The following is a 23,848-nucleotide window of genomic DNA, read 5'->3' as shown; positions in this document are numbered from 1 at the left end:
GCTTCTGCAAAGGTGTTTAGAGTGGCTTGTGGTCTTCTTCTGAGTGTCATTGGCATATTGGAATTCTATAACAGATGTTGTGGTGACCTTGGTTTTGGCTCTCAGTCTGCTGAGGTTAAATAGCTTGCCATCTGTCCGATAGATGATTTCTACTCCAGTGGGAAGCTTCCCATCAACAAGGTGAAGTATCATAGCGATGAAGATGGAAAATAAGGTAGGGGCGATAACACATCCCTGCTTGACGCCTGATTCCACCTTAAATGGGTCACTTTGGGAGCCGTTGCTGTCCAAGACTGTTGCCATCATGTCATCATGGAGGAGCTGCAGGATGGTCACAAATTTGTCAGGGCACCCAATTTTTTGGAGGATGGTCCAGAGAGCGCTGCGATTCACTGTACTGAATGCCTTTGCAAGGTCAATGAATACCATCCATGTACAGAGGTTGGTTTTGTTCCCTGCATTTTTCTTGGAGCTGTCGTGCAGTGAAGATCATGTCCACTGTTCCTCTGGAGGGGCGGAAGCCATTCTGGGATTCTGGGAGGGTGTCTTCTGAGACAGGAAGAAGGCGGTTTGCAAGGATTCTTGTAACCAGCAGAAGGAACAGGCCATGAGCCAATCAGTCTTGTTCCTGCCTCTACTCTGCATCGGCTATTTCTTCATCTCTTGCCCTTGCTCTTCAGTCTTTTTTCCTAAAACCCCACCCCATTTAAATTTTTTAAAGTTAGAAGCCCGATTGATATGTAAGGAACTCTGCATTTTCTGTGACAATTCAGGGTTGTTGAAGCTAGGACCTATTTTGAACCTAAAGTCATCTTGGCTTTTCACAGAGCCCAGGAAGACATCCTTCCTTCATTTTGTCCTTATCCAGTCAAAGTGTTAGAAAAAACCTGGCACAATCCAAATGTCCATCAAGCCCTCCATATATAAGATGAATATGCTTGACTTTTCTGTGTAGTGAACAAGTAATTCATATTGTTCAATATGTCTTCAATGAGCAAGATGTCATCCTTTATGAAATAGGTTGGGACTTGCACTTCTACATGTGATTCATTTTCTGAGACTCCATTATCTGGAGCAGTTAGAATCATAGAATCATAGAATAGTAGAGTTGGAAGAGACCTCATGGGCCATCCAGTCCAATCCCCTGCCAAGAAGCAGGAAATCACATTCAAAGTACCCCCGACAGATGGCTATCCAGCCTCTGTTTAAAAGCCTCCAAAGAAGGAGCCAGTCCGGGGGAGAGAGTTCCACTGCCGAACAGCTCTCACAGTGAGGAAGTTCTTCCTGATGTTCAGGTGGAATCTCCTTTCCTGTAGTTTGAAGCCATTGTTCCGCATCCTAGTCTGCAGGTTATAATTCATTCCACATGAAGACCTACTACTTCTGTTTCACTATCCATTACTCTCCCTCCCTTAGCAGCCACTGGGTCTTCTCCTTCCACATTTGTTTGCAACTACTATTTAAACAGCTTTGTCTCAACTGTGCCTTCTTTTGGTAGACATATATTTCAGAATGCAGTAACCTCTTAACCTGTTTCCTTCTGGGCATTGGATGGGGAGCTTTGATATGTCCCACTCCATGCCTTGAGGTGAGGTCATTGGACTTACCTGTGAGATGTTTATCTTCAATGATGGAAGGGGAAATGTCTTCCCTGCCCAGAACTAAGGAGTCCGAGTCTCAGTACTTTCTGGTTGCTGCTATGAACATCTTGCCCATCAGAGTGAATAGAAAGAGTAACTCCATCACAGGATGTTTCCCCTTCCACTGCTGTAAACCAGTGGTTCTCAATATGTGGGTTCCCAGATGTCTTGGCATTCAACTCCCAGAAATCCTAACAGCTGGTAAACTGGCTAGGATTTCTGTGTGTTGCAGGCCAAAAACATCTGGGGAACCCTAGTTGGAGAACTACTGCTGTAAACAAACACTTCTCCCAACCCTAGGACACATACTTTAGGAGATAGCAACTTCTGAAATCTTTCAGAAATCTTTCAGAAATCTTTCTGAAATGCATTGTTATGCATGCTGTAAGAAATATCCAGTTTTTCAAATCTTTATTAAAGTTCCAGTCTGTGAACTTCTTAAATCGATGTGACATATCAAAATATAGACTAATTATTTTGAAAATAGTTAGATTGAGTCCCATGCACACATGTTATGCCTTTGCGTCATCATATTGATAGAAAAAAATTAGACTCCAAATTATGAAATAATATAAAATAATATAAATAGAAGCCACGGCTCTGTCAGAACCTAGCGAGCATGCTCTCCTTTTGTCTTACATTAACCTCTTGTATGAATTATCTATGGAATGCTGTCTGATCACACCCAACTCAATTCCTTTAATTTCCACAACCACCTGACAATGAACTGGGAGACGGGTCAAGCACCCACTCATCTCATCATGGACTCCTTTCCACATGCTACATTGCATTCCTTTTTTATTGTGCCCTACTCAGAAGCATATCAGTAAGCACACTGACACTTCACATGCTCCAATGAGTTTATTGAATTTCCCACCATACAAAGAGCCAACCAGAGATGATGCCCAATGGAGTCCTGAGCCACTCAGGATACGAATCCTAGCCAGACAGTTTCTAGACCAATCAGGAGCTGATATCAATTTTTTGAATAGCTGTCAGATGAAATAAAAATGTGTTACATCAGTACTTTAGAGTGCTTTCTCCATTTACATCCTCTCTGGACATTGAGAATAAACCTCTGGTTTTGCCTTCTCTCGCCTGTGTCTGATTTAGTCTTCTGGAAAGGTAGATACACCAAGGGCCCCGAACCCATGATTTTCGTGGAGCTCAAATCACCCAACAATATGAAATTGCCTCAGAGTATGTTTACATTCTAGCCTTGTGGCTATACAAGTACAGTTCCTACCCATAAAGTAAAAGTTTGTCCTTTGCCGTTCCCGAGGAATCACAAATAACTTCTGCAAAGTACACAAAGTTAGTAACCTGAAACCTATTGTTATAGAGGAATGCCTAATCTGTGCATTCTTACATGTCAATCAGACAGTGCTGAATCAATGATATCTCGGTGCTGTAATCCAGGGAGGGAAAATGGAGGCCTTTGTGACCTTGTCAATAACAGCCAGACTTGCTTTCTCATCTCATAGCTAATTGATATGCCTGGGATGAATTGGGGGGAATTGAAGGAATTATGCATGAGCCTGGAGCTTTCATTGGTAGACTGTTTACATCCATTGCCTCCCAGACATTCTGTGTTTACTTCTCAAAAACAAGGGTGGAATATTCAGCACCTTGGCCACAGCATTTCAAATAGCAATGGTTGAGTGGGTCTGTCCCACTAACTGACTGATTCAGAATGGGTTTCTCCCCCCGCCAAAATGAAATGGATGTATATGGCTGTAAAGGAGGGTAGCCTAGAAGACCCAATTAATAACAAATAGATGTCCCAAATAATTAAAGATAACTGCCACCGATTAGTGGAAATGCAGTCATGTGGAGAGACACCTTTAGACTATAAAAGTGCTCCACCACCCAATAGCTCAGAGGAAGCCTTTTACTTTATTTGGTGTTAAAATGGTAGCGCAATTGTGCTGAGGGAGTCTATAGACGACAGAGGCTTTGATGTAAAAAGAACAATATCAAGTTTATTCAGGCACAAGCTTGGTGGTTACAAAAGATGTTTCACTTAGAGGTATTCTTATTAACAGTTACAATACTAGAATGAGATGAATCAAATTCTGTAAAGTATCACTTCTTTTACTTAAAGTAGTTAAAACCTCTTCCTCTGCTTCTTTTAAACTGTTACTTCAATGGATCTCTGTGAGTCTATCTGGGATTGGTTCCCAAAGTCTGAAACTTGGACTATCCAGTGACTTCAAACCACAGTCACCCCTGTGATATACTATCACAGATTCTCTGTGCCTTTCCAGGACACAGACTACATTAAATAAGTCACCAAACTTATTTAAAACCGACTCAAAATGAACAATTGTCTCCTTGATCCCATCAACCTGGAATCAATCTTCCCTGTGCCTCATCAGAGCACAGACTGAGGCTTCACTTTTAAAAACCTTTTCACTTCTCCTCCCCTCGGCAGATGACTCCGCCCACATCTCCATGGCAACTGCCTCAGAGGAGAGCCACTAAATGGCTGCCGCCGTCTCACACCTACCTAACCAAACCACAAGCACATAGTTAAACACAACAAACATGAATACAAAACTCATACTTCATTACAATGGCTTTCAGCCAACATAATAATACTCCAATGCAAATTTCAAACTGCACCTGGTGATGAGGTCATCAGCAGTATGTTGTCTAGATCTACCAAGTATTATTAAAAGTATGCAGTCCTACAATTAATGCTGTAGCTCCACTGAAGGCCAACTGAAGTATTAGATGAACTGACATGATGACCTCAGGTAGCAAGTGCTAGTGATGTATTAGAAGACAGAGTGCTATGGGTTACATACCTTGGCCTACACCACATATGCTAGCATGATGTTCCCAAGGGCAGTCAGGATGCAAAGATCAACTAGCTGACATGGAACTGGGGGATGCCACTATTTGTTCCTCAGTGGAGGTCACCAAAATTTCTGCTGACACAAGTATATACAACTGCCCTCCTCCTAACAATCTCAGTTTGAAAATACTTTGTGTGGGAGGGGAGATTTCAAAAGTTGATGTAACCACACCATGCAGTATGCTGATATGTAGGCATATCATGCTGTTTGTTGTTATTCCTTCAGTTGCTCCTGACTCTTCCTGACCTCATGGACCAGCCCAGGCCAGAGCTCCCTGTCGGCTGTCGCCACCCACAGCTCCATCAAGATCAAGCCAGTCACTGCAAGGATACCATCTATCCATCTTGCCCTTGGTTGGCCCCTCTTCCCTTTTCCTTCTATTTTCTCCAGAATCATTCTCTTCTCCAAGCTTTCCTGTCTTCTCATGATATTGCCTCTAATATCCTTCCTCCAGTGAGCAGCCAGACATCGTTTCCTGGAGTATAGACTGGTTGGATCTTCTTGAGGTCCAAGGCACTCTCAGAATTATCCTCCAACAGCACAGTTCAAAAGAGTCTATCTTACTTCGCTCAATATATATACCCTGCTGTAGCTTCCCACTACTTCATATATCCTCAGGCTTTCTCTGGCACTCTTTTGCTTCCTATTTTTATAAGGGACACTATTTTATATCACCATTGAACATAATGAGAACTTGAGTATCAACGGATCAATTGTGTGTGTGTCCTGGTATCAAATCCCTGTGAATACCAAGAGCCCAGAGAAGTGAAGGAAATTTCATGTTGAGAACAATGTCATGCCAGGCCAGTAACTTATCTCTCACAGTCCAAAAAAAGTTGAAACACTGAAGTTTGTATTTCAAATAGAAACATTCTAATCAATTTGCATCTAACTTTTTGTGGGGTGGGGTGAGAAAGAGATCCCTGAAGTTTGCTACCAATTTATGTCTGTGGACATAAGTAGAGCTTGATGGGCAGAGACCCAGGAGAGTGCCCATCATTTGCTGTGAATACAAAAAAGAAGAATTTGCATCTGCCAAACTGCTATTAAATGCTGGTGGACACAGGTGATCTTTTCTTTCCTTAATTAGGCTTAAAACAGCTTGAATCAATATTAACACATGCAGAGGCTGGTGAATAATTTCTCACCTACAGCAAGTATAATGATGTCCCAAAAGTCAACAAGGCAACGGGCACGAGCAGTGCTGTTCGGTTGCCAGAAAGATTTATCAATAAAATAAAGTGCCATGTTTCCTCTCTTTCCATAGCTTCTTTTCTTTTCTCACAAGCCCCAGAACGTGCTGCTGTGAATGACAGCTCGCTGTGGGAAGCCAGACCATTACACTGCAATGTTTTTAATTTGAGGATTTGGGAGCGGAACTGCCTCTTGTTTAAGAGTCTGCTCTAGGTCTTTGTCTCTGTCTTTACGTCCACCGGTGCTGAGAAGCTCCATGGTGACAATCCAGAATCAAGCTTTGTTACAGAAAGCAGTAGTTATTAGTTCTGACTTTTTAAAATAAGTGTTTCTTTAGAAATATACAAGTGAACCAGTTGGCAAGCAAGAAGAACAGAAGCCATTGCTACTCCAGTAGCTATACCCCAAAAGTGACAGAAGCATCTTCACATTCCCCCAAAACAGCTTCTTGTCAGCCACTTCACTTAATAAACATTTTTCTCATTTTCTGGCCCAATTAAAACTATTCTTTTTATTCCATTATACATAAAGGTAAAGGTTTCCCCTGGCGTTAAGTCCAGTCATGTCTGACTCTGGGGGTTGGTGTTCATCTCCATTTCTAACCCGAAGAGCCAGCATTGTCCATAGACACCTCCAAGGTCATGTGGCCAGCATGACTGCATGGAGCGCCATTACCTTCCCGCCAGAGCGGTACCTATTGATCTACTCACATTGGCATGTTTTCGAACTGTTAGGTTGGCAGGAGCTGGAGCTAACAGCGGCTGCTCACGCCGCTCCCGGGGCTTGAACCTGGGACCTTTCGGTCTGCAGCTCAGTACTTTAACGCACTTTGCCACCGGGGCTCCATTATACATACAAGAACCTAAAAAACAGGTCTGGAGAGCTGCACACTTTCTGGGGTCCAGAAAAGGTCTGTTAAGTCCATCGTCATAAGGACATCTGGATCCAGTTTTTATTGTCAGGATGCATTTTTAAGTACAGTAGAGTCTCACTTATCCAACATAAGCGGGCCGGCAGAACGTTGGATAAGTGAATATGTTGGATAATAAGGAGGCATTAAAGAAAAGTCTATTAAACATCAAATTAGGTTATGATTTTACAAATTAAGCACCAAAACATCATGTTATACAACAAATTTGACAGAAAAAGTAGTTCAAGGCACAGTAATGCTATGTAGTAATTACTTAACATTGGATAAGTGAGTGTTGGATAAGTGAGACTCTACTGTAGTTGGATTCGAAATATGACTATTTTTTTTTTTAGATTTGCTGGGTAGCAGCTCTGGACAGGATTGCCTTTGACCAGCTCAAGTTGGTGCATTAGCAGCTTCCAATTCCTGCCCATAGGATTCAGGTCTAAGAGTCCAAAATAGTGAGCTGCTCATTTGTAGAGAAGGCAGGGTCAAGTAAATCTGCTTTCAGAGGAAATGCTAGGAACTCCTGAGAAAATATAATAATAGTCTCGAGAGAGTTCTTTCCAAATATGAAGGGGGCACAGAGGTTAATTCCATCTATACTACCAATGTATGCATATACAACATGCTGATGTTTCTCCATGTAAACAGAATCCTTTTACAAATACAGTAGAGTCTCACTTATCCAACACTCATTTATCCAACGTTCTGGATTATCCAATGCATTTTTGTAGTCAATGTTTTCAATACATCATGATATTTTGGTGCTAAATTCGTAAATACAGTAATTACTACATAACATCGTTGCATATTGAACTACTTTTTCTGTCAAATTTGTTGTATAACATGATGTTTTGGTGCTTAATTTGTAAAATCATAACCTAATTTGATGTTTAATAGGCTTTTCTTTAATCCCTCCTTATTATACAACATATTTGCTTATCCAACATTCTGCCGGCCTGTTTATGTTGGATAAGTGAGACTCTACTGTACTCCACTTCTGTTGAGGAACTCTGTGCATAATCATCTATAGTAGCGCTTTTCAAACATTTCATGTTGGTGAAACACTTTTAGCAAAACAATAATCCACTATTGCAATAATAAATTGATCACAAACATATACTTGTTCCCACAACTTATAAAGGATGGAACAGTCAGTGATATACAATGAAACATAAATTTGTTATATTCACAATACTAATTGCTATTTCTTCCTTGAAGGAGGGAATTTCCAACAAAAGTGTCTTTAAACAGATTTCCTCTTTAAAGCAATAGTGTCTTTTTCTTTCTTGTAAAAGGAAATTTACAACAAAGGAAATTTCCTCATGAAAACCTTTCATTTATATATATTTAAAATATATTTCTTGCTTATTTCTCATGGACTCAGAGGTTTCTTGTTATGTTTGCATGATACACCTATACACTGCAGCACACACACACTAAAGCATTAAAACTCACATTTTGGAAAGCTCTGATCTATAGGAATGTATGGCCAAGACCAAACGTGTGAGGCATGAGTCTAGTGTGTGTCAGTGGAGCCTGAGAATGGTACGTCATTTTTAAAAGTTAACACACGGACATTACTTTTATTTTAAAAAGCAACTTGTTACTTTAAACATTACTAAGGTGTTACTTTTCATTACTCTTTTTTAAAAAAAATAAAACACTTTTAAAAATAGGAAAAATACTGAAATTCCCTAAAACACCATTGTGAAGAAACAAGTTTATGCTCCCTATTCATAGAATCATAGAGTTGGGAGAGGCCTTGTGGGCCATCTGGTCCAACCTCCTGCCAAGAAGCAAGAAAAATTGCATTCAAAGCACCCCTAACAGATGGCCATCCTGCCTCTGTTTAAAAGCCTCCAAAGAAGGAACTTCCACTATATCCATCCCAAAAGTAATGATATTATCATTCCATGCATCATTTTACAAAAGGAATGCCACTGTGCCCTCTTTACTTTTTCTAAAGTAACATACTATAGGCAAAGGTAAAGGTTTCCCCTGACATTAAATCCAGTCGTGACCGACTCTGGGGGTTGGTGCTCATCTCCATTTCTAAGCCAAAGAGCCGGCATTGTCCGTAGACACCTCCAAGGTCATGTGGCCGGCAGGACTGCATGGAGCGCCGTTACCTTCCCGCCGGAGCAGTACCTATAGTACTATATACTATAGGAAACATCATTATAGTTTACATGTTTCTGGGTGGAAGCACAGGCCTCACTAAGCTCTATGCCCCTCTGCCCAGCTAAAGGAACCAATGAGTAAAGAAACCCATCTTTCTTGGAAAGACATTGGGTTCACCTTCTGTGGAGGTATTTAAGGACAGATTGGAGAACTCTAGTTGTATCTTACATTGCCGATGCTTCATTGAGCAGAGGTCCACTGAAGGTGACCTCACAGGTCTCTTCTACTTTTGTGATTCTGTTTTGATGTGAACAGCTTGAACCACACACAGAGAGAAGTATGTCTACTTTCATCCCACAATCTCTGCTAACATGTCTTGTTTAGAAGCAATAGAAGGTAGGCACAAGCTCCACAACAATTCAATTGCATTGAGATCTCAGGTACAGCAAGTATAAGTAAACTCTCTGTACATTACCACTAAAGAGAACAATGGAACCGAGATGAATTGAGGTTTGAAGAATAAGGAAAGTAGAGCAGCAGTGTTTTTCCCATTAGCTGTTTATCACATGACCTTTTTCCCAAGTGCTGCCTAATATCCAGATCTATTAGGTTTAATTTTTCAATAAGTCTTGGTTACTGAGCATGTTACTAGTGAAATATATTTGTGGACCTCTTCTCCAATCCCAGTTTTCTTTATTTCTCAGAACCTCAGTTACCCAGAATTGATCAGCCTCAACAGAGACCTCGCAGTCAGGCTCCTTCTGAGGACACAGTGCAAAATCGGGTGACAACCCCATACCTGAGCAGTGTCCTAAACCAAAGAAAGTACGAGGTAACCAGAGCACTTTGTCTTATCCTGCTATCTCCAGCCTGTGCCCGGGCTGTGGCGCAGGCTGGAGAGCAAGCCAGCTGCAACCAGCTGCAATGAATCACTCTGACCAGGAGGTCATGAGTTCGAGGCCCGCTCAGAGCCTATGTTTGTCTTGTCTTTGTTCTATGTTAAAAGGCATTGAATGTTTGCCTATATGTGTAATGTGATCCGCCCTGAGTCCCCTTCGGGGTGAGAAGGGCGGAATATAAATGCTGCAAATAAATAAATAAATAAATAAATCTCTGACCTTGAACGGATCCCCATGTATGTTCCGAATTCTCTTGAAGATCAAACATTCTTGGGCAAAGTTTAGGCATATCAGATTTTTGAATTACAACTTCCAAAACCCCCAGACAGCATGGTTGCTGGCATCTGGAACTCGTATTCCAAAAAAGAATTCCTCCTCCCGTCCCACACAACTTTGGGTCTAAGCGTAATTAGCAATTATGAAGGAATTTTACCGGTGAAAAAAATCAGGCTAGATACAAAGAATTGCACAAAAAGGCTGGAAATTGTGTTTGCAGTTATGAATGCATGACCAAGAATTACGTGTTTACAACTGATTTGTATTCATCTTCTCTGTGTATGTAATAGTATAGGGAATATGTAGGGCAGTGGTTCTCAATCTGTGAGTCTCCAGGTGTTTTGACCTACAACTCCCAGAAATCCCAGCCAGTTTACCAGCTGTTAGGATTTCTGGGAGTTGAAAGCCAAAACATCTGGGGACCCACAGGTTGAGAACCACTGATGTAGGGAATGTAAAAGTCCACCATTTCTGACTTATGGGGCATCTGCCATTCCAAATTATGGAGGTCTGTTCTGCTGACAATCAGGACACAGGAGACTGGAGTTTCCATGCACCTCCCACAAGCCATCTCTGGTGGGACAATCGAAAGGAGATTCCTCCTCACACTGGAAATCATTTGTGGGAATGGTAGACGTAATCAGCCAGTTGTGTCCTCATCAGCACGAGAGCAGATTCCCTTTTTCTCAAAGCAGCGAATGCCCAGGTAAGTCCGAACTGGAGGTTCCAGCCAGGAGATGTGACCCACTTAAGTAAAGGCAGTCCCCAAGTTACGAACAAGATAGTTTCTGTAGGTTTGTTCTTAAGTTGAATTAGTATATAAGTTGGAAAAGGTACATTTTTAAAGTGTAACTACAGTCATAGATGATATAGATTAGATATGGATATGGACATGGATATGGATAATAGTAGCCCCGGTGGCGAAGTGTGTTAAAGCACTGAGCTGCTGAACTTGCAGACCGAAAGGTCCCAGGTTCAAATCCCGGGAGCGGAGTGAGCGCCCACTGTTAGCTCCAGCTTCTGCCAACCTAGCCGTTCGAAAACATGCCAATGTGAGTAGATCAATAGGTACCGCTCCAGCAGGAAGGTAACAGTGCTCCATGCAGTCATGCTGGCCACATGACCTTGGAGGTGTCTACGAACAATGCTGGCTCTTCGGCTTAGAAATGGAGATGAGCACCAACCCCCAGAGTCAGACATGACTGGACTTAACATCAGGGGAAACCTTTACCTTTACCTATGGATATGGATAGCATAGGAAGGGTTAACACCCCTGTAGTGTTTGTTTTGATGTCTGTGTCCCTGTTCAGAAGATTTCACCTCACTTTCTGTCCCTCTGACAACTGGATTCTGAAAAAAAAATTGCTTCTTGTGGAAACCAGGATTGGTGAGAAAGCTTCAGTGGAGACACCTTTCCCCCCTGATAACTCTTTCAGGAGTGAATTTCCCTTCCTAGGAATATATTGCTCCCACTTCCTGTTGTCTCACCCCCAATCTTAATTAGGAGTCGCTTGTAAGTCAGATGCTTGTAACTTGGGGATTGCCTTTATACTTAATTAAGTGGCTACTTAACTAAAGTATGGAGCTTGTCATTTTTTAACCCTATCCTTTCCAAGAGAGAAATCTCAAAAAAGGTTGTGATACGACAAGGAAACACACACACACACACACATATACTTCTCCTTGGAGATAAGATAGATGGGTGAATGAATGACAGAGATAAATGCCTACATCCAATGACAGTGGTTCTCAACCTGTGGGTCCCCAGAAATCCCAGCCAGTTTACCAGCTGTTAGGATTTCTGGGAGTTGGAAGGCCAAAACATCTGGGGACCCACAGAATGAGAACCATTGTCATATGAGGTGGATAGACAGATATAAATGATGAAATGTAAAGTGTTTTTGAGCTTTATATCTCATCCGTTGTTCTGAGTGCATATGGCTGTAATCAAAAATTGAGTGGCAGTTTTGGAGAGACCAGAGGTAACTAGTTGTGTTCGCTTTGCATGTATGATGCCAGTGAAATCATGAAAATGATGGAGGAACAGGATCAGCCTCCTAGAATCATAGAATCATAGAATCATAGAATAGTAGAGTTGGAAGAGACCACATGGGCCATCCAGTCCAACCCCCTGCTAAGAAGCAGGAAATCGCATTCAAAGCACCCCCGACAGATGGCCATCCAGCCTCTGCTTAAAAGCCTCCAAAGAAGGAGCCTCCACCACGGCCCCTGGGAGAGAGTTCCACTGTCGAACAGCCCTCACAGTGAGGAAGTTCTTCCTGATGTTCAGGTGGAATCTCCTTTCCTGTAGTTTGAAGCCATTGTTCCGTGTCCTAGTCTGCAGGGCAGCAGAAAACAAGCTTGCTCCCTCCTCCCTATGACTTCCCTTCACGTATTTGTACATGGCTATCATGTCTCCTCTCAGCCTTCTCTTCTGCAGGCTAAACATGCCCAGTTCTTTAAGCCTCTCCTCATAGGGCTTGTTCTTCAGACCCTTAATCATTTTAGTCGCCCTCCTCTGGACGCTTTCCAGCTTGTCAACATCTCCCTTCAACTGTGGTGCCCAAAATTGGACACAGTATTCCAGGTGTGGTCTGACCAAGGCAGAATAGAGGGGGAGCATAACTTCCCTGGATCTAGACGCTATTCCCCTATTGATGCAGGCCAGAATCCCATTGGCTTTTTTAGCAGCTGCATCACATTGTTGGCTCATGTTTAACTTGTTGTCCACAAGGACTCCAAGGTCTTTTTCGCACACATTGCTGTCAAGCCAGGCGTCCCCCATTCTGTATCTTTGATTTCCATTTTTTCTGCCGAAGTGAAGTATCTTGCATTTGTCCCTGTTGAACTTCATTTTGTTAGTTTCGGCCCATCTCTCTAGTCTGTCAAGATCGTTTTGAATTCTGCTCCTGTCTTCTGGAGTTTTAGCTATCCCTCCCAGTTTTGTGTCGTCTGCAAACTTGATGATCGTGCCTTCTAACCCTTTGTCTAAGTCGTTAATAAAGATGTTGAACAGAACCGGGCCCAGGACAGAGCCCTGTGGCACTCCACTTGTCACTTCTTTCCATGATGAAGACGACGCATTGGTGAGCACCCTTTGGGTTCGTTCGCTTAGCCAATTACAGATCCACCTAACCGTAGTTTTGTCTAGCCCACATTTTACTAGTTTATTTGCCAGAAGGTCGTGGGGGACTTTGTCGAAGGCCTTACTGAAATCCAGGTACGCTACATCCACAGCATTCCCTGTATCGACCCAACTCGTAACTCTATCGAAAAAAGAGATCAGATTAGTCTGGCATGACTTGTTTTTGGTAAATCCGTGTTGACTATTAGCAATGACCGCATTTGTTTCTAAGTGTTCGCAGACCACTTCCTTAATGATCTTTTCCAGAATTTTGCCTGGTATTGATGTGAGGCTGACCGGACGGTAATTGTTTGGGTTGTTCTTTTTTCCCTTCTTGAAGATAGGGACCACATTCGCCCTCCTCCAATCTGCTGGGACTTCTCCCGTTCTCCAAGAACTCTCGAAGATAATTGCCAGTGGTTCTGAAATAACTTCCGCTAGTTCCTTCAATACTCTTGGATGTAGCTGATCTGGCCCTGGGGACTTGAATTCGTTTAGAGTGGCCAGGTGTTCCTGGACAACTTGTTTCCCTATTTGGGGTTGGATTTCCCCCAATCCTTCGTCCATTCCATGTTGCTGAGGTTGAAGATGGCTTTCTTTTTGTGAGAAGACCGAGGCAAAGAAGGCATTAAGTAGTTCTGCCTTTTCCCTGTCCCCTGTCGCCATCACCCCATCTTCTCCTTGCAATGGCCCTATCGCCTCCTTTTTCTTCCTTTTTCTACCAACGTAAGCAAAAAAGCCTTTTTTGTTGTTTTTTATGTCCCTGGCAAGCCTGAGCTCATTTTGCGCTTTAGCCTTGCGAACCTTTTCCCTACAGGTGTTGGCTATACGTTTGAATTCTTCTTTGGTGATTTCTCCCCTTTTCCACTTCTTGTGCATGTCACTTTTGAGCTTTAGCTCAGTTAGAAGTTCTTTGGACATCCATTCTGGCTTCTTTGCACTTGTCTTATTTTTCTTCTTTGTTGGCACTGTTTGCATTTGCGCCTTGAGTATTTCACTTTTGAAAAACTCCCATCCATCCTCAACTCCCTTGTTTTTTAATATCGGCGTCCATGGAATGCCGCTCAGTAATTCATTTTTTGGAAGTCAGCTCTCTTAAAGTCCAGAATGCGTGTTTGACTTGTCTTAGTTTCAGCATTCCTTTGTATTGCAAACTGCAGGAGCACATGGTCACTTGCCCCTAAGGATCCAACCACTTCAACTGTATTGATCAGGTCTTCCACATTTGTTAAGATTAGATCAAGAGTTGCTGATCCCCTTGTTGCCTCTTCTACCTTCTGGACCATAAAATTATCTGCAAGGCAAGTGAGGAATTTGTTGGACTTTGTACTCTTGGCTGAGTTTGTTTTCCAGCAGATATCGGGATAATTGAAATCGCCCATGACTACTATATCTCTTCTTTGTGCCTGTTTGGTCAGCTGTTGACAGAAGGCTTCATCAAGCCCTTCATCCTGACTCGGAGGTCTGTAGTAGACACCCACGACAAGATCTTTTTGAGTCCCGGTTCCCTTGATTCTTATCCAGATGCTTTCAAGCTGGTTTCCCGGATTACAGTCTTGCATTTCTTCTGCAACGTAACTGTTTTTGACATATAAAGCTACTCCCCCTCCTCTCCCCTTTGTTCTATTTCTGTGAAAGAGGTTATAGCCCTCAATGGTTAAATTCCAGTGATGGGAGTCATCCCACCAGGTTTCAGTGATGCCTATGACATCGTATGTGTGGTGCTGTGCTAGGAGTTGGAGTTCGTCTTGCTTATTTCCCATGCTCTGAGCATTAGTGTAAAGACATGTAAGCCCCTGTGACCTCCCCTTGAGCTGTTTATTTGGGATTATTGTGCTCTCTGTCCTTGCTGTGTTTGTGCAGCCCTCCGTTTAGCCTTTTGGCGGTTCCCTGTGGTCGTGGGTAATATAGTGTTCGCCAGGCTGTTGTTCCCCTCCCCCAGTGGATCTAGTTTAAAGTGCGCCTGATGAAGTTTGTGAGTCTGTGTGCAAAAAGATGTTTTCCTACTTGTGTGAGATGCACCCCATCGCTTGCCAGTAGTCCATCCTCTTGGAAGAGTAGACCATGGTCAAGGAAGCCAAAATGCTCCTCTTGACACCATTTTCTGAGCCAGTTATTGACCTGTACTATTTTTCCGGCCCTTGTAGAGCCGTGTCCTACAACGGGGAGGAGGGATGAAAAGATCACATGTACATTATACAGTTTTAGCTTTGTTCCCAGAGCTTGAAAATCATTTGTGATCTTTTGAAAAGTATGCCTAGCGGTGTCATTGGTACCTACATGAATCAACATAAGGTGGGGAGGGTGATGGGGCTTTAGGAGCCTGCTGAGCCTCTGAGTGATATGGTGTATTTTTGCCCCCGGGAGGCAGCATGTTTCTCGAGCCATCCCATCCGGTCCGGAAATGATGGCTTCCGTTCCTCTAAGGAGGGAGTCACCTACTACCAAGACCTGTTTCCTTTGAGGATTGACAGGGTCCCTTTTGTGCAAGACAGTGTGTATGTCCCCTGAAGAGTGTTCCTGTTGAAGTGAATCATGTAGGTGTAAAGTGTTGTCCTCCTCCTCAACATCCCCAGTGCATTCATCAATGACGATCCATTGAGATACATCCGAGAGCCCATTACTCTCCCAAGGATGTTCCTGTTGCTCCTGGTCTATGATTGGGGATGGAGCATTTGCATTATTACATAAGTGTGACTGTGGTGATGCACTGTCCCTGTCAGGGCTATCCCCTGCGCATTGATCCAGGGTGGTCCACTGAGTGGTATCTAAGAAACTGTGGTCCTCCACAAGATGTGTTTCCTGATTGTATGTTAATGATGTAAGCATTTCAAATCTGTTGTGTAAATGCAGCTGAGCAGAGGAGTTCTGCGGAGGCTGCCTGGTCCTGCGTCTCCTTCTATGGGTGACCTCCTTCCAAGCCTGAGGGTTGTCTACCTTTGAGTTGATCTCCCCATAAGGTTCCTGATCATGGTCTTGGTGGTGTTATTTACTTTTCTTTGGACAGTGGTAATCTATCAAAGCTCCAGAGTGCATGTCATAGCGACAGGCAGTGACATTTCATTGATTCGCCCATCCATGTTTTGTGAACATCCTGATTCATGAAATTGACAACATATGTTTCAAGGTGACACACAAATCCAACTTTGTGAAATTCCATAACAATGCCTAGTTATACTATGCTTTATTCCTGTTGCACTCAGTAACAGTGACTCATATTCTATAGCAATATGAAGCTTTCTGTGTTTTACTTCTACTTTGATGCCAAAGATTTCTAAAAAAATAACTAGCATAATGTGCCTAGCTCTGATCCATTTCTCCCCCTCCCCCCCCCCCCCCAAAGAAAATTTCTCTTCCTGCCCTCATTATCTCAGCTCTGTTTTATAAAGCTATGTTAATAAGGAGGAATCAGTTAATAGACCAGGAAAATAAGGGAAATAATAGACTGTGAGCGAATGATGCAAAGTATGTGACATTTTGCTGGGCCTGTGACATTCTATTTTGACAGTGCCGAGCTTCATAATGGGCTTGGGATGCTCATTTTCGGTCCTATCAGTAAAAGCACTAAATCAGATAATCTACAAATATGTCAGCTTATATATTTCTCATAGTTGTATAATTTCAATTCCAGAGCATTTTCAAACGCAATCTTGAAGAAGGACTCCTGAAAAGAATAGCAAGACGAAAAGTCCGTCGGCGTGTGTTTGGAGAAATTGATGCCAAAAAGGTCAACCAGTTTGGGACTGCCTGCTCACCTTTTCGTGCCCTTGCAACTACAGTGCGTAAGAAACTTTGCAATCAAAAGAATATATGAAAGGTCAATTCAACTATCAAATAGCGAGTGCATTGTCCTTTGCCTACCTTTGCAGTACTACCAGAGCTTACATATTTCCATTATTATATAGACCAGGGGTCCTCAAACTTTTTAATCTGAGGGCCGGTCCACAATCCTTCAGACTGTTGAGGAGCCGGATTATCATTTGAAAAAAAAAAAAAAATTCCGATGCACACTGCACATGTCTTATTTGTAGTGCAAAAACAACAACAAGAAGAACAATGAAAGAACAATACAATATTTAAAAATAAAAACAATTTTAACCCAACATACATTTATCAGGATTTCAATGGGAAGTGTGCTCCTGCTTCTGGCCAATGAGATAGTCAAGTTAATTAGGATTGTTGTTGTTGTTGTTGTTGTTGTTGTGTGCCTTCAAGTCATGTCAGACTTTGGGCGAGCCTAAGTCTAAAATGTATTTACAGTAGAGTCTCACTTATCCAACACTCACTTTTCCAACGTTCTGGATTATCCAACACATTTTTGTAGTCAATGTTATCTATAAATCATGATATTTTGGTGCTAAATTTGTAAATACAGTAATTACTACATAGCATTATTTCATATTGAACTACTTTTTCCGTCAAATTTGTTGTATAACATGATGTTTTGGTGCTTAATTTGTAAAATCATAATCTAATTTCGTGTTTAATAGGCTTCTCCTTAATCTCTCCTTATTATCCAACATATTCGCTTATCCAACGTTTTGCCAGCCCGTTTATGTTGGATAAGTGAGACTCTACTGTATTTATTATTTATTTATTTACTGCATTTATTTACTACATTTGTATCACACCTTTCTCACCCCAAAGGGGACTCAGAGTGGCTTACAAATTATATGTACATACAATATATTATATTATTAGCATAGCACAATATTAGCATTATATATTACTATATTGAACTTTACCACTATACTGAAATATTATTAGTAATATTATATGTAATATAGAATATATAATTAATATTATTATATGGTATTATTATTAGTGTTATATTGTATTACAATATAATATTATTATCAATATTATATGTACATACAATATATAATGGAGGAAGCTAGGGAGTTTCAGAAAAACATCTACTTCTGCTTTATTGACTACTCTAAAGCCTTCGACTGTGTGGACCATAACAAACTGTGGCATGTCCTTGGTGGTATGGGGATCCCAAGTCACCTTGTCTGTCTCCTGAGAAATCTGTATAAAGACCAAGTAGCCACAGTCAGGACAGACCACGGAACAACAGACTGGTTCAAGATTGGGAAAGGAGTGCGGCAGGGCTGCGTACTTTCATCCTCCCTATTCAACTTGTATGCAGAACACATCATGCGACATGCAGGGCTTGACGAATCCAAGGCTGGAGTTAAAATTTCTGGAAGAAACATTAACAACCTTAGGTATGCAGATGATACCACTCTGAGGGCTGAACGTGAGGAAGAGCTGAGGAGCCTTATCACCAAGGTGAAAGAAGAAAGTCCAAAAGCCGGGTTGCAGTTAAATGTCAAGAAAACCAAAATCATGGCAACCAGACCGATTGGCAACTGGCAAATAGAGGGAGAAAACGTGAAGTGACAGACTTTATATTTCTAGGTGCGAAGATCACCGCAGACGCAGACTGCAGCCAGGAAATCAGAAGACGTTTACTTCTTGGGAGGAGAGCAATGGCCAACCTTGATAAAATACTGAAAAGCAGAGACATCACACTGGCAACGAAGGTCCGCATAGTCAAAGCCATGGTATTCCCCATAGTAACCTATGGATGTGAGAGCTGGACCATAAGGAAGGCTGAGGGAAGGAAGATAGACGCTTTTGAACTCTGGTGCTGGAGGAAAATCCTGAGAGTGCCTTGGACCGCAAGAAGATCCAACCAGTCCATCCTCCAGGAAATAATGCCCGGCTGTTCACTGGAGGGAAGGATATTAGAGGCAAAGTTGAAGTATTTTGGCCACATCATGAGAAGACAGGAAAGCTTGGAGAAGAGCATGATGCTGGGAAAAATGGAAGGAAAAAGGAAGAGAGGCCGACCAAGGGCGAGATGGATGGACGGTATCCTTGAAGTGACTGGCTCGACCTTGAAGGAACTGGGGACAGTGACGGCCGACAGGGAGCTCTGGCGTGGACTGGTCCACGAGGTCACAAAGAGTCGAAAATGACTGAACGACTGAGACGACGACGACAATATATTATATTATTAGCATAGCACAATATTAGCATTAAATATTACTATATTGAACTATACCACTATACTGTAATTTTATTAGTAATATTATATTTTTATTTTATTTATTATTAAACTTATATACCGCTACTCCCAGTTTGGCTCGGAGCGGTTTACAAAAATAGATTAAAACAATACACTTGGCTTTAAAATAACAATAAAAACAATAAAAACAACAATAAAAGCAACAATAAAAACAGACATAGCCCTGAGTTTTTTCACCCATTGAATGCTTGTCAAAAGAGCAAGGTTTTGCAGGCTTTCCGAAAGGCAAGTAAGTCTCGAGTGTAATATAGAATATATAATTAATATTATTATATGGTATTATTATTAGTGTTATATTGTATTACATTATAACATTATTATCAATATTATATGTATATACAATATATTATATTATAAAACTGAGGGCGGGAGCCAGGTAAATGACCTCGGAGGGCCGCATCCGGCCCCCGGGCCTTAGTTTGGGGACCCCTGATATACACAATCATGGTACAGTAGAGTCTCACTTATCCAACATAAACGGGCCGGCAGAATGTTGGATAAGTGAATATGTTGGATAATAAGGAGTGATTAAGGAAAAGCCTATTAAACATCAAATTAGATTATGATTTTACAAATTAAGCACCAAAACATCATGTTATACAACAAATTTAACAGAAAAAGTAGTTCAATATGCAGTAATGCTATGTAGTAATTACTGTATTTACGAATTTAGCACCAAAATATCATGGTGTATTGAAAACATTGACCACAAAAATGCGTTGGATAATCCAGAACGTTGGATAAGCGAATGTTGGATAAGTGAGACTCTACTGTAGTTCTTATTAGAGCACCTCACTGTCAACATCTGATACTTTGTTATCCTAAAACTAGTAAACATGAACCACTGTTTAGCTTTCTAGGGTTGTTGCAAAAATAGTGTTCCCAGTTGGAAGCTAGCCATTGCTTACATTGGATAGTTTCTTCCTTCTCCAGAATAATAGTGCTATATTATCTTTATGCCTTCATTCGGGTCCCCCATAAAAAGATAATATTTCTTCTTTCCTTGCTTTTATGCCTCCTTTCTTTTACTACATTTCCACCACAACACAGCTACATTTATATGCAAACTGAGGCCCATTGCTACAAGTCAGTGATGATGGTATTTCAACCTCAGAGTAGCTCCCCTTAGTTAGCTACCAGCTACGTTCCACAAACCATCACATATGTGAGTAGCCCAGCTGTGCTGTATTAACATCAGATCTGCAAAAGAAAGAAAGAAAGAAAGAAAGAAAGAAAGAAAGAAAGAAAGAAAGAAAGAAAGAAAGAAAGAAAGAAAGATAGATTGATTCCAGGATTATAAACTGGGATGAGTGTATACATTATAAACTGGTATGACTGTATACAATATACATTAAAAGGGGGTATATACACTTAGGGGTAGAGCCCCCAGTGGTGAAGCAGATTAAACTTGCTGATCGAAAAGTCAGTGATTCAAATTCGGGGAGTGGGGTGAGCTCCCGTTGTTAGCCCCAGCTTCTGCCAAATTCGAAAACATGCAAATGTGAGTAGATCAATAGGTACCGCTTGGGTGGGAAGGTAATGGTGCTCCATGCCGGCCACATCACCTTGGAGGCATCTATGGACAACTTCGGCTCTTCGGCTTAGAAATGATGAGCACCAACCCCCAGAGTCAGACAAGACTGGGCTTAACGTCAGGGGAAAACCTTTACCTTTTACCTACACTTAGGGGTATATACACCTTTGGGGACATCATGTATTAATTTTATGAATGCAGGCCATGTGTACTTTTGGCTGTGTAAATAGTAGAGAAATAACAGGAAAGCCTATGTAGTCTTGGAACTATCACATGAACTATCTGCATTTTTTTTTTATCTCTGAGGCTCTTATTTGCAGTTCATGGAAATAGTATGTTTCTGCAAACCTACTAGTAAGACCACTCAAGTATGCTTACTCACTACATTTGCCTTTTTAACATCACCTGGACTCGGTTTAGTAAACTCAGCTAGATTAGATCCATTGAATCATGTTGTTGACTAATAGAATCATAGAATCATAGGTTGGAAGAGACCACATGGGCCATCCAGTCCAACCCCCGGCCATGCAGGAAAAGCACAATTAAAGTACCCCAAATAGATGGCCATCCAGCCTCTGTTTAAAAGCCTCCAAAGAAAGAGCTTCCACCACACTCCGAGGCAGAGAGTTCTATTGTTGAACAGTTCAGACGGTCAGGAGGTTCATCCTAATATTCATGTGGAATCTCCTTTCCTGTAATTTTCTCCTAGTCCTAGTTTCCATGACAGCAGAAAACAAGCCTGCTCCCTCTTCCTTATAACATTCTTTCACATATTTATGTATGGCTATCATGTCTCCTCTCAACCTTTTCTTCTCTTCTGCATGAGCCAACACATAGATATATCCCAATAATTGAATGGGTCCACTCTAGTTGGGACTGTTAGTAAAATGTAGGTCCATACAGGCTGTAAGTCATTAGGAGCAGGAATCTATTCATTACTCTATATATAAAGCTCCATGACTACTGATGATTATACACAGGATCCAATGGTGGATAACTGCTGGGAGAGTAACATAATCCTATGGGAGCCGGGCTGTGGCACAGCTGGTTAGTAGCCAGCTGCAATAAATCAGTACTGACCGAGAGGTAATGAGATATAAACCTGGGTCGGATTAAGCTCTTGACCATTAATAGCCTAGCTCGTGGTTGACCTATGCATCTCGAAAGACAGTTACATCTGTCGAGTAGAAAATTAGGTACTGCTTTATGCGGGGTGGCTAATTTAACTAATTTATGACACCATCAAAACTTACAGCAGCGTGCAGAAAGCAATGAGGAAGTACTCCATCAAGGACTCAGTGTCACAAGTGGACGATGTCACAGCTCCCCCTGTGGCCAGAATCGAGCATACCTTCATGAAGCTGGAAAATGTTAAATTGCCTCTGTGTCTGTCTACCGTGTTTCCCCAAAAATAAGACAGTGTCTTATATTAATTTTTGCTACCAAAGATGTTCTAGGTCTTATTTTCAGGGGATGTCTTATTTTTCCATGAAGAAGAATTCACATTTATTGTTGAACAAAAAATGAACATTTATTATATACTGTACAGTAGTTGTCATCACAAACCAGACAAACTGTGAATCCTATCAAGAATTTCTTGTTACTGCCATTATTTCCATGTACAACACTCTATGGTACGTACATTTACCGATCCTGCATGCTCTGGTGTTCTGTTCGTTGGGCATGCTTCCAAACAAAAACTTTGCTAGGTCTTACTTTCGGGGGAGGCCTTATATTTAGCAATTCAGCAAAACCTCTACTAGGTCTTATTTTCTGAGGATGTCTTATTTTAGGGGAAACAGGGTATATGTCATATGTCTAATGTCATTGAATGTTTGCCATGTATATGTGCATTGTGATCCACCCTGAGTCCCCTTCGGGGTAAGAAGGGCGGAATATAAATACTATAAATAAATAAATAAATAGCGATACAAACATTTCTTCCCAACCCTGGAGTGGTAGAAAACCTTCCAAAGCATGTTTCAGGGGAAAGGATGTTCCATTGGATGGGGGCAACTGTTGTCATCATGACTTTAATAGCACAGCGGGACTCTGTGATTACAGTTTTTCCTTCCTTTTTCTTGTAGGAGATGGAGACTTTCACTTTACCCAGCAACTTACCCATGACATCACGGATGGTGAGCAGGGGACTGGTTTGCACAACAGAGTCCGACTTAAAAACAATGAAACTCACCTTCCCAGAAGTAGAAGAAGAGAATGCTGAAGAGACCAAGCCAAGTGACAAGAAGAATGCCCTGGACCAGACCAAAAAGTCTATGCTGCCTCCATTGCTTCATCCAACGAGATCACGGCTCTCTGAAAATAAGAAGACTTCAGGTTTCCGCCTTCCTTCTGTTCCCATAGTAAAGGCATCTACATCATTAAAGTGGGGAAAGTACTAAAGTCTTCTTAAGCAAGCCCATGTGATTTCCAAGTGCTGCAATATTGGGACCTGGCCAGCGACTACCAACTCTCATTTACTCAGAAACTATTCCACTTGGATATACAGTATGAATGTTTCAAGAAAAGAACATTGATATATATTACATTACAAGTGCAGAAATGTCAAAAGTGACTGGCTGAAGCAAGTGACACAGGCCTCTTTGGTGGGCCAAACTGAAAATGAATTTAGTTGTATACAGCACCAGAATAAAGCAAGGCAGATATTTATCAGGGGTGCTTAGCATACTTTTAAGTTTGAATGTAAAACTTTTGAATGTAGTCAAGTAGTCATACAGAACACAGGGAGAAAACTGATTTTTAAAAAGCGAATGTATATACTTGCTCATTTTATTTTTGAACTTGAAGACTTTTGATTTTAGGAAGTATTAAAAATATTGCTTTGTGAAAAGAACCTGAGTTTTAATACAAGTTGATATAAAGTGTTTGAACTATCTCAAGAAATATTTATTCTAGCCATTGTATTTACTGTATATACTCGAGTATAACCCTAGTTTTTCAGCCCTTTTTTAGGGCTGAAAAAGCTCCCCTCGGCTTATACTCGAGTGAGGGTCCTGGCCGGCTTCTATTTAGGTCGGCTTATACTTAAGTATAAAGGTATTCAGAGTTGGACAGTCTTAGCTTATTAAAGTCTTATTATTGTCTTAAATTACAGTTTTATATAAATATTCAAAAATATTTAACCCACTGATGCCTCAAATAATGCAATTTTATTAATATCTATTT

The 23,848-nt window shown here is 41.4% G+C and overlaps 1 protein-coding gene across 2 annotated transcripts in view; it reads left to right on the top strand.

The window, feature by feature from the left end:
- Window positions 1-23,547, top strand: part of LOC100554699 (uncharacterized) — a 70,833-nt gene extending 47,286 nt beyond the window's left edge. For both annotated transcript variants that reach the window (XM_062971167.1, XM_062971166.1), the window contains exons 4-6: window positions 9,437-9,564; window positions 16,663-16,809; window positions 22,750-23,547. In XM_062971167.1, the coding sequence (XP_062827237.1) occupies window positions 9,437-9,564; window positions 16,663-16,809; window positions 22,750-23,064 (590 nt within the window). In that variant the 3' untranslated portion in view covers window positions 23,065-23,547. The remainder of the gene's footprint in view (window positions 1-9,436; window positions 9,565-16,662; window positions 16,810-22,749) is intronic.
- The last annotated feature ends 301 nt before the right edge of the window (window positions 23,548-23,848 follow it).

The sequence above is a fragment of the Anolis carolinensis genome, chromosome 2 (genome assembly GCF_035594765.1).
Source record: "Anolis carolinensis isolate JA03-04 chromosome 2, rAnoCar3.1.pri, whole genome shotgun sequence".
Taxonomy (NCBI): Eukaryota; Metazoa; Chordata; class Lepidosauria; order Squamata; family Dactyloidae; genus Anolis; species Anolis carolinensis.
Note: the sequence above shows the minus strand (reverse complement) of the source record. Positions and strands in the feature narration are given on the sequence as shown.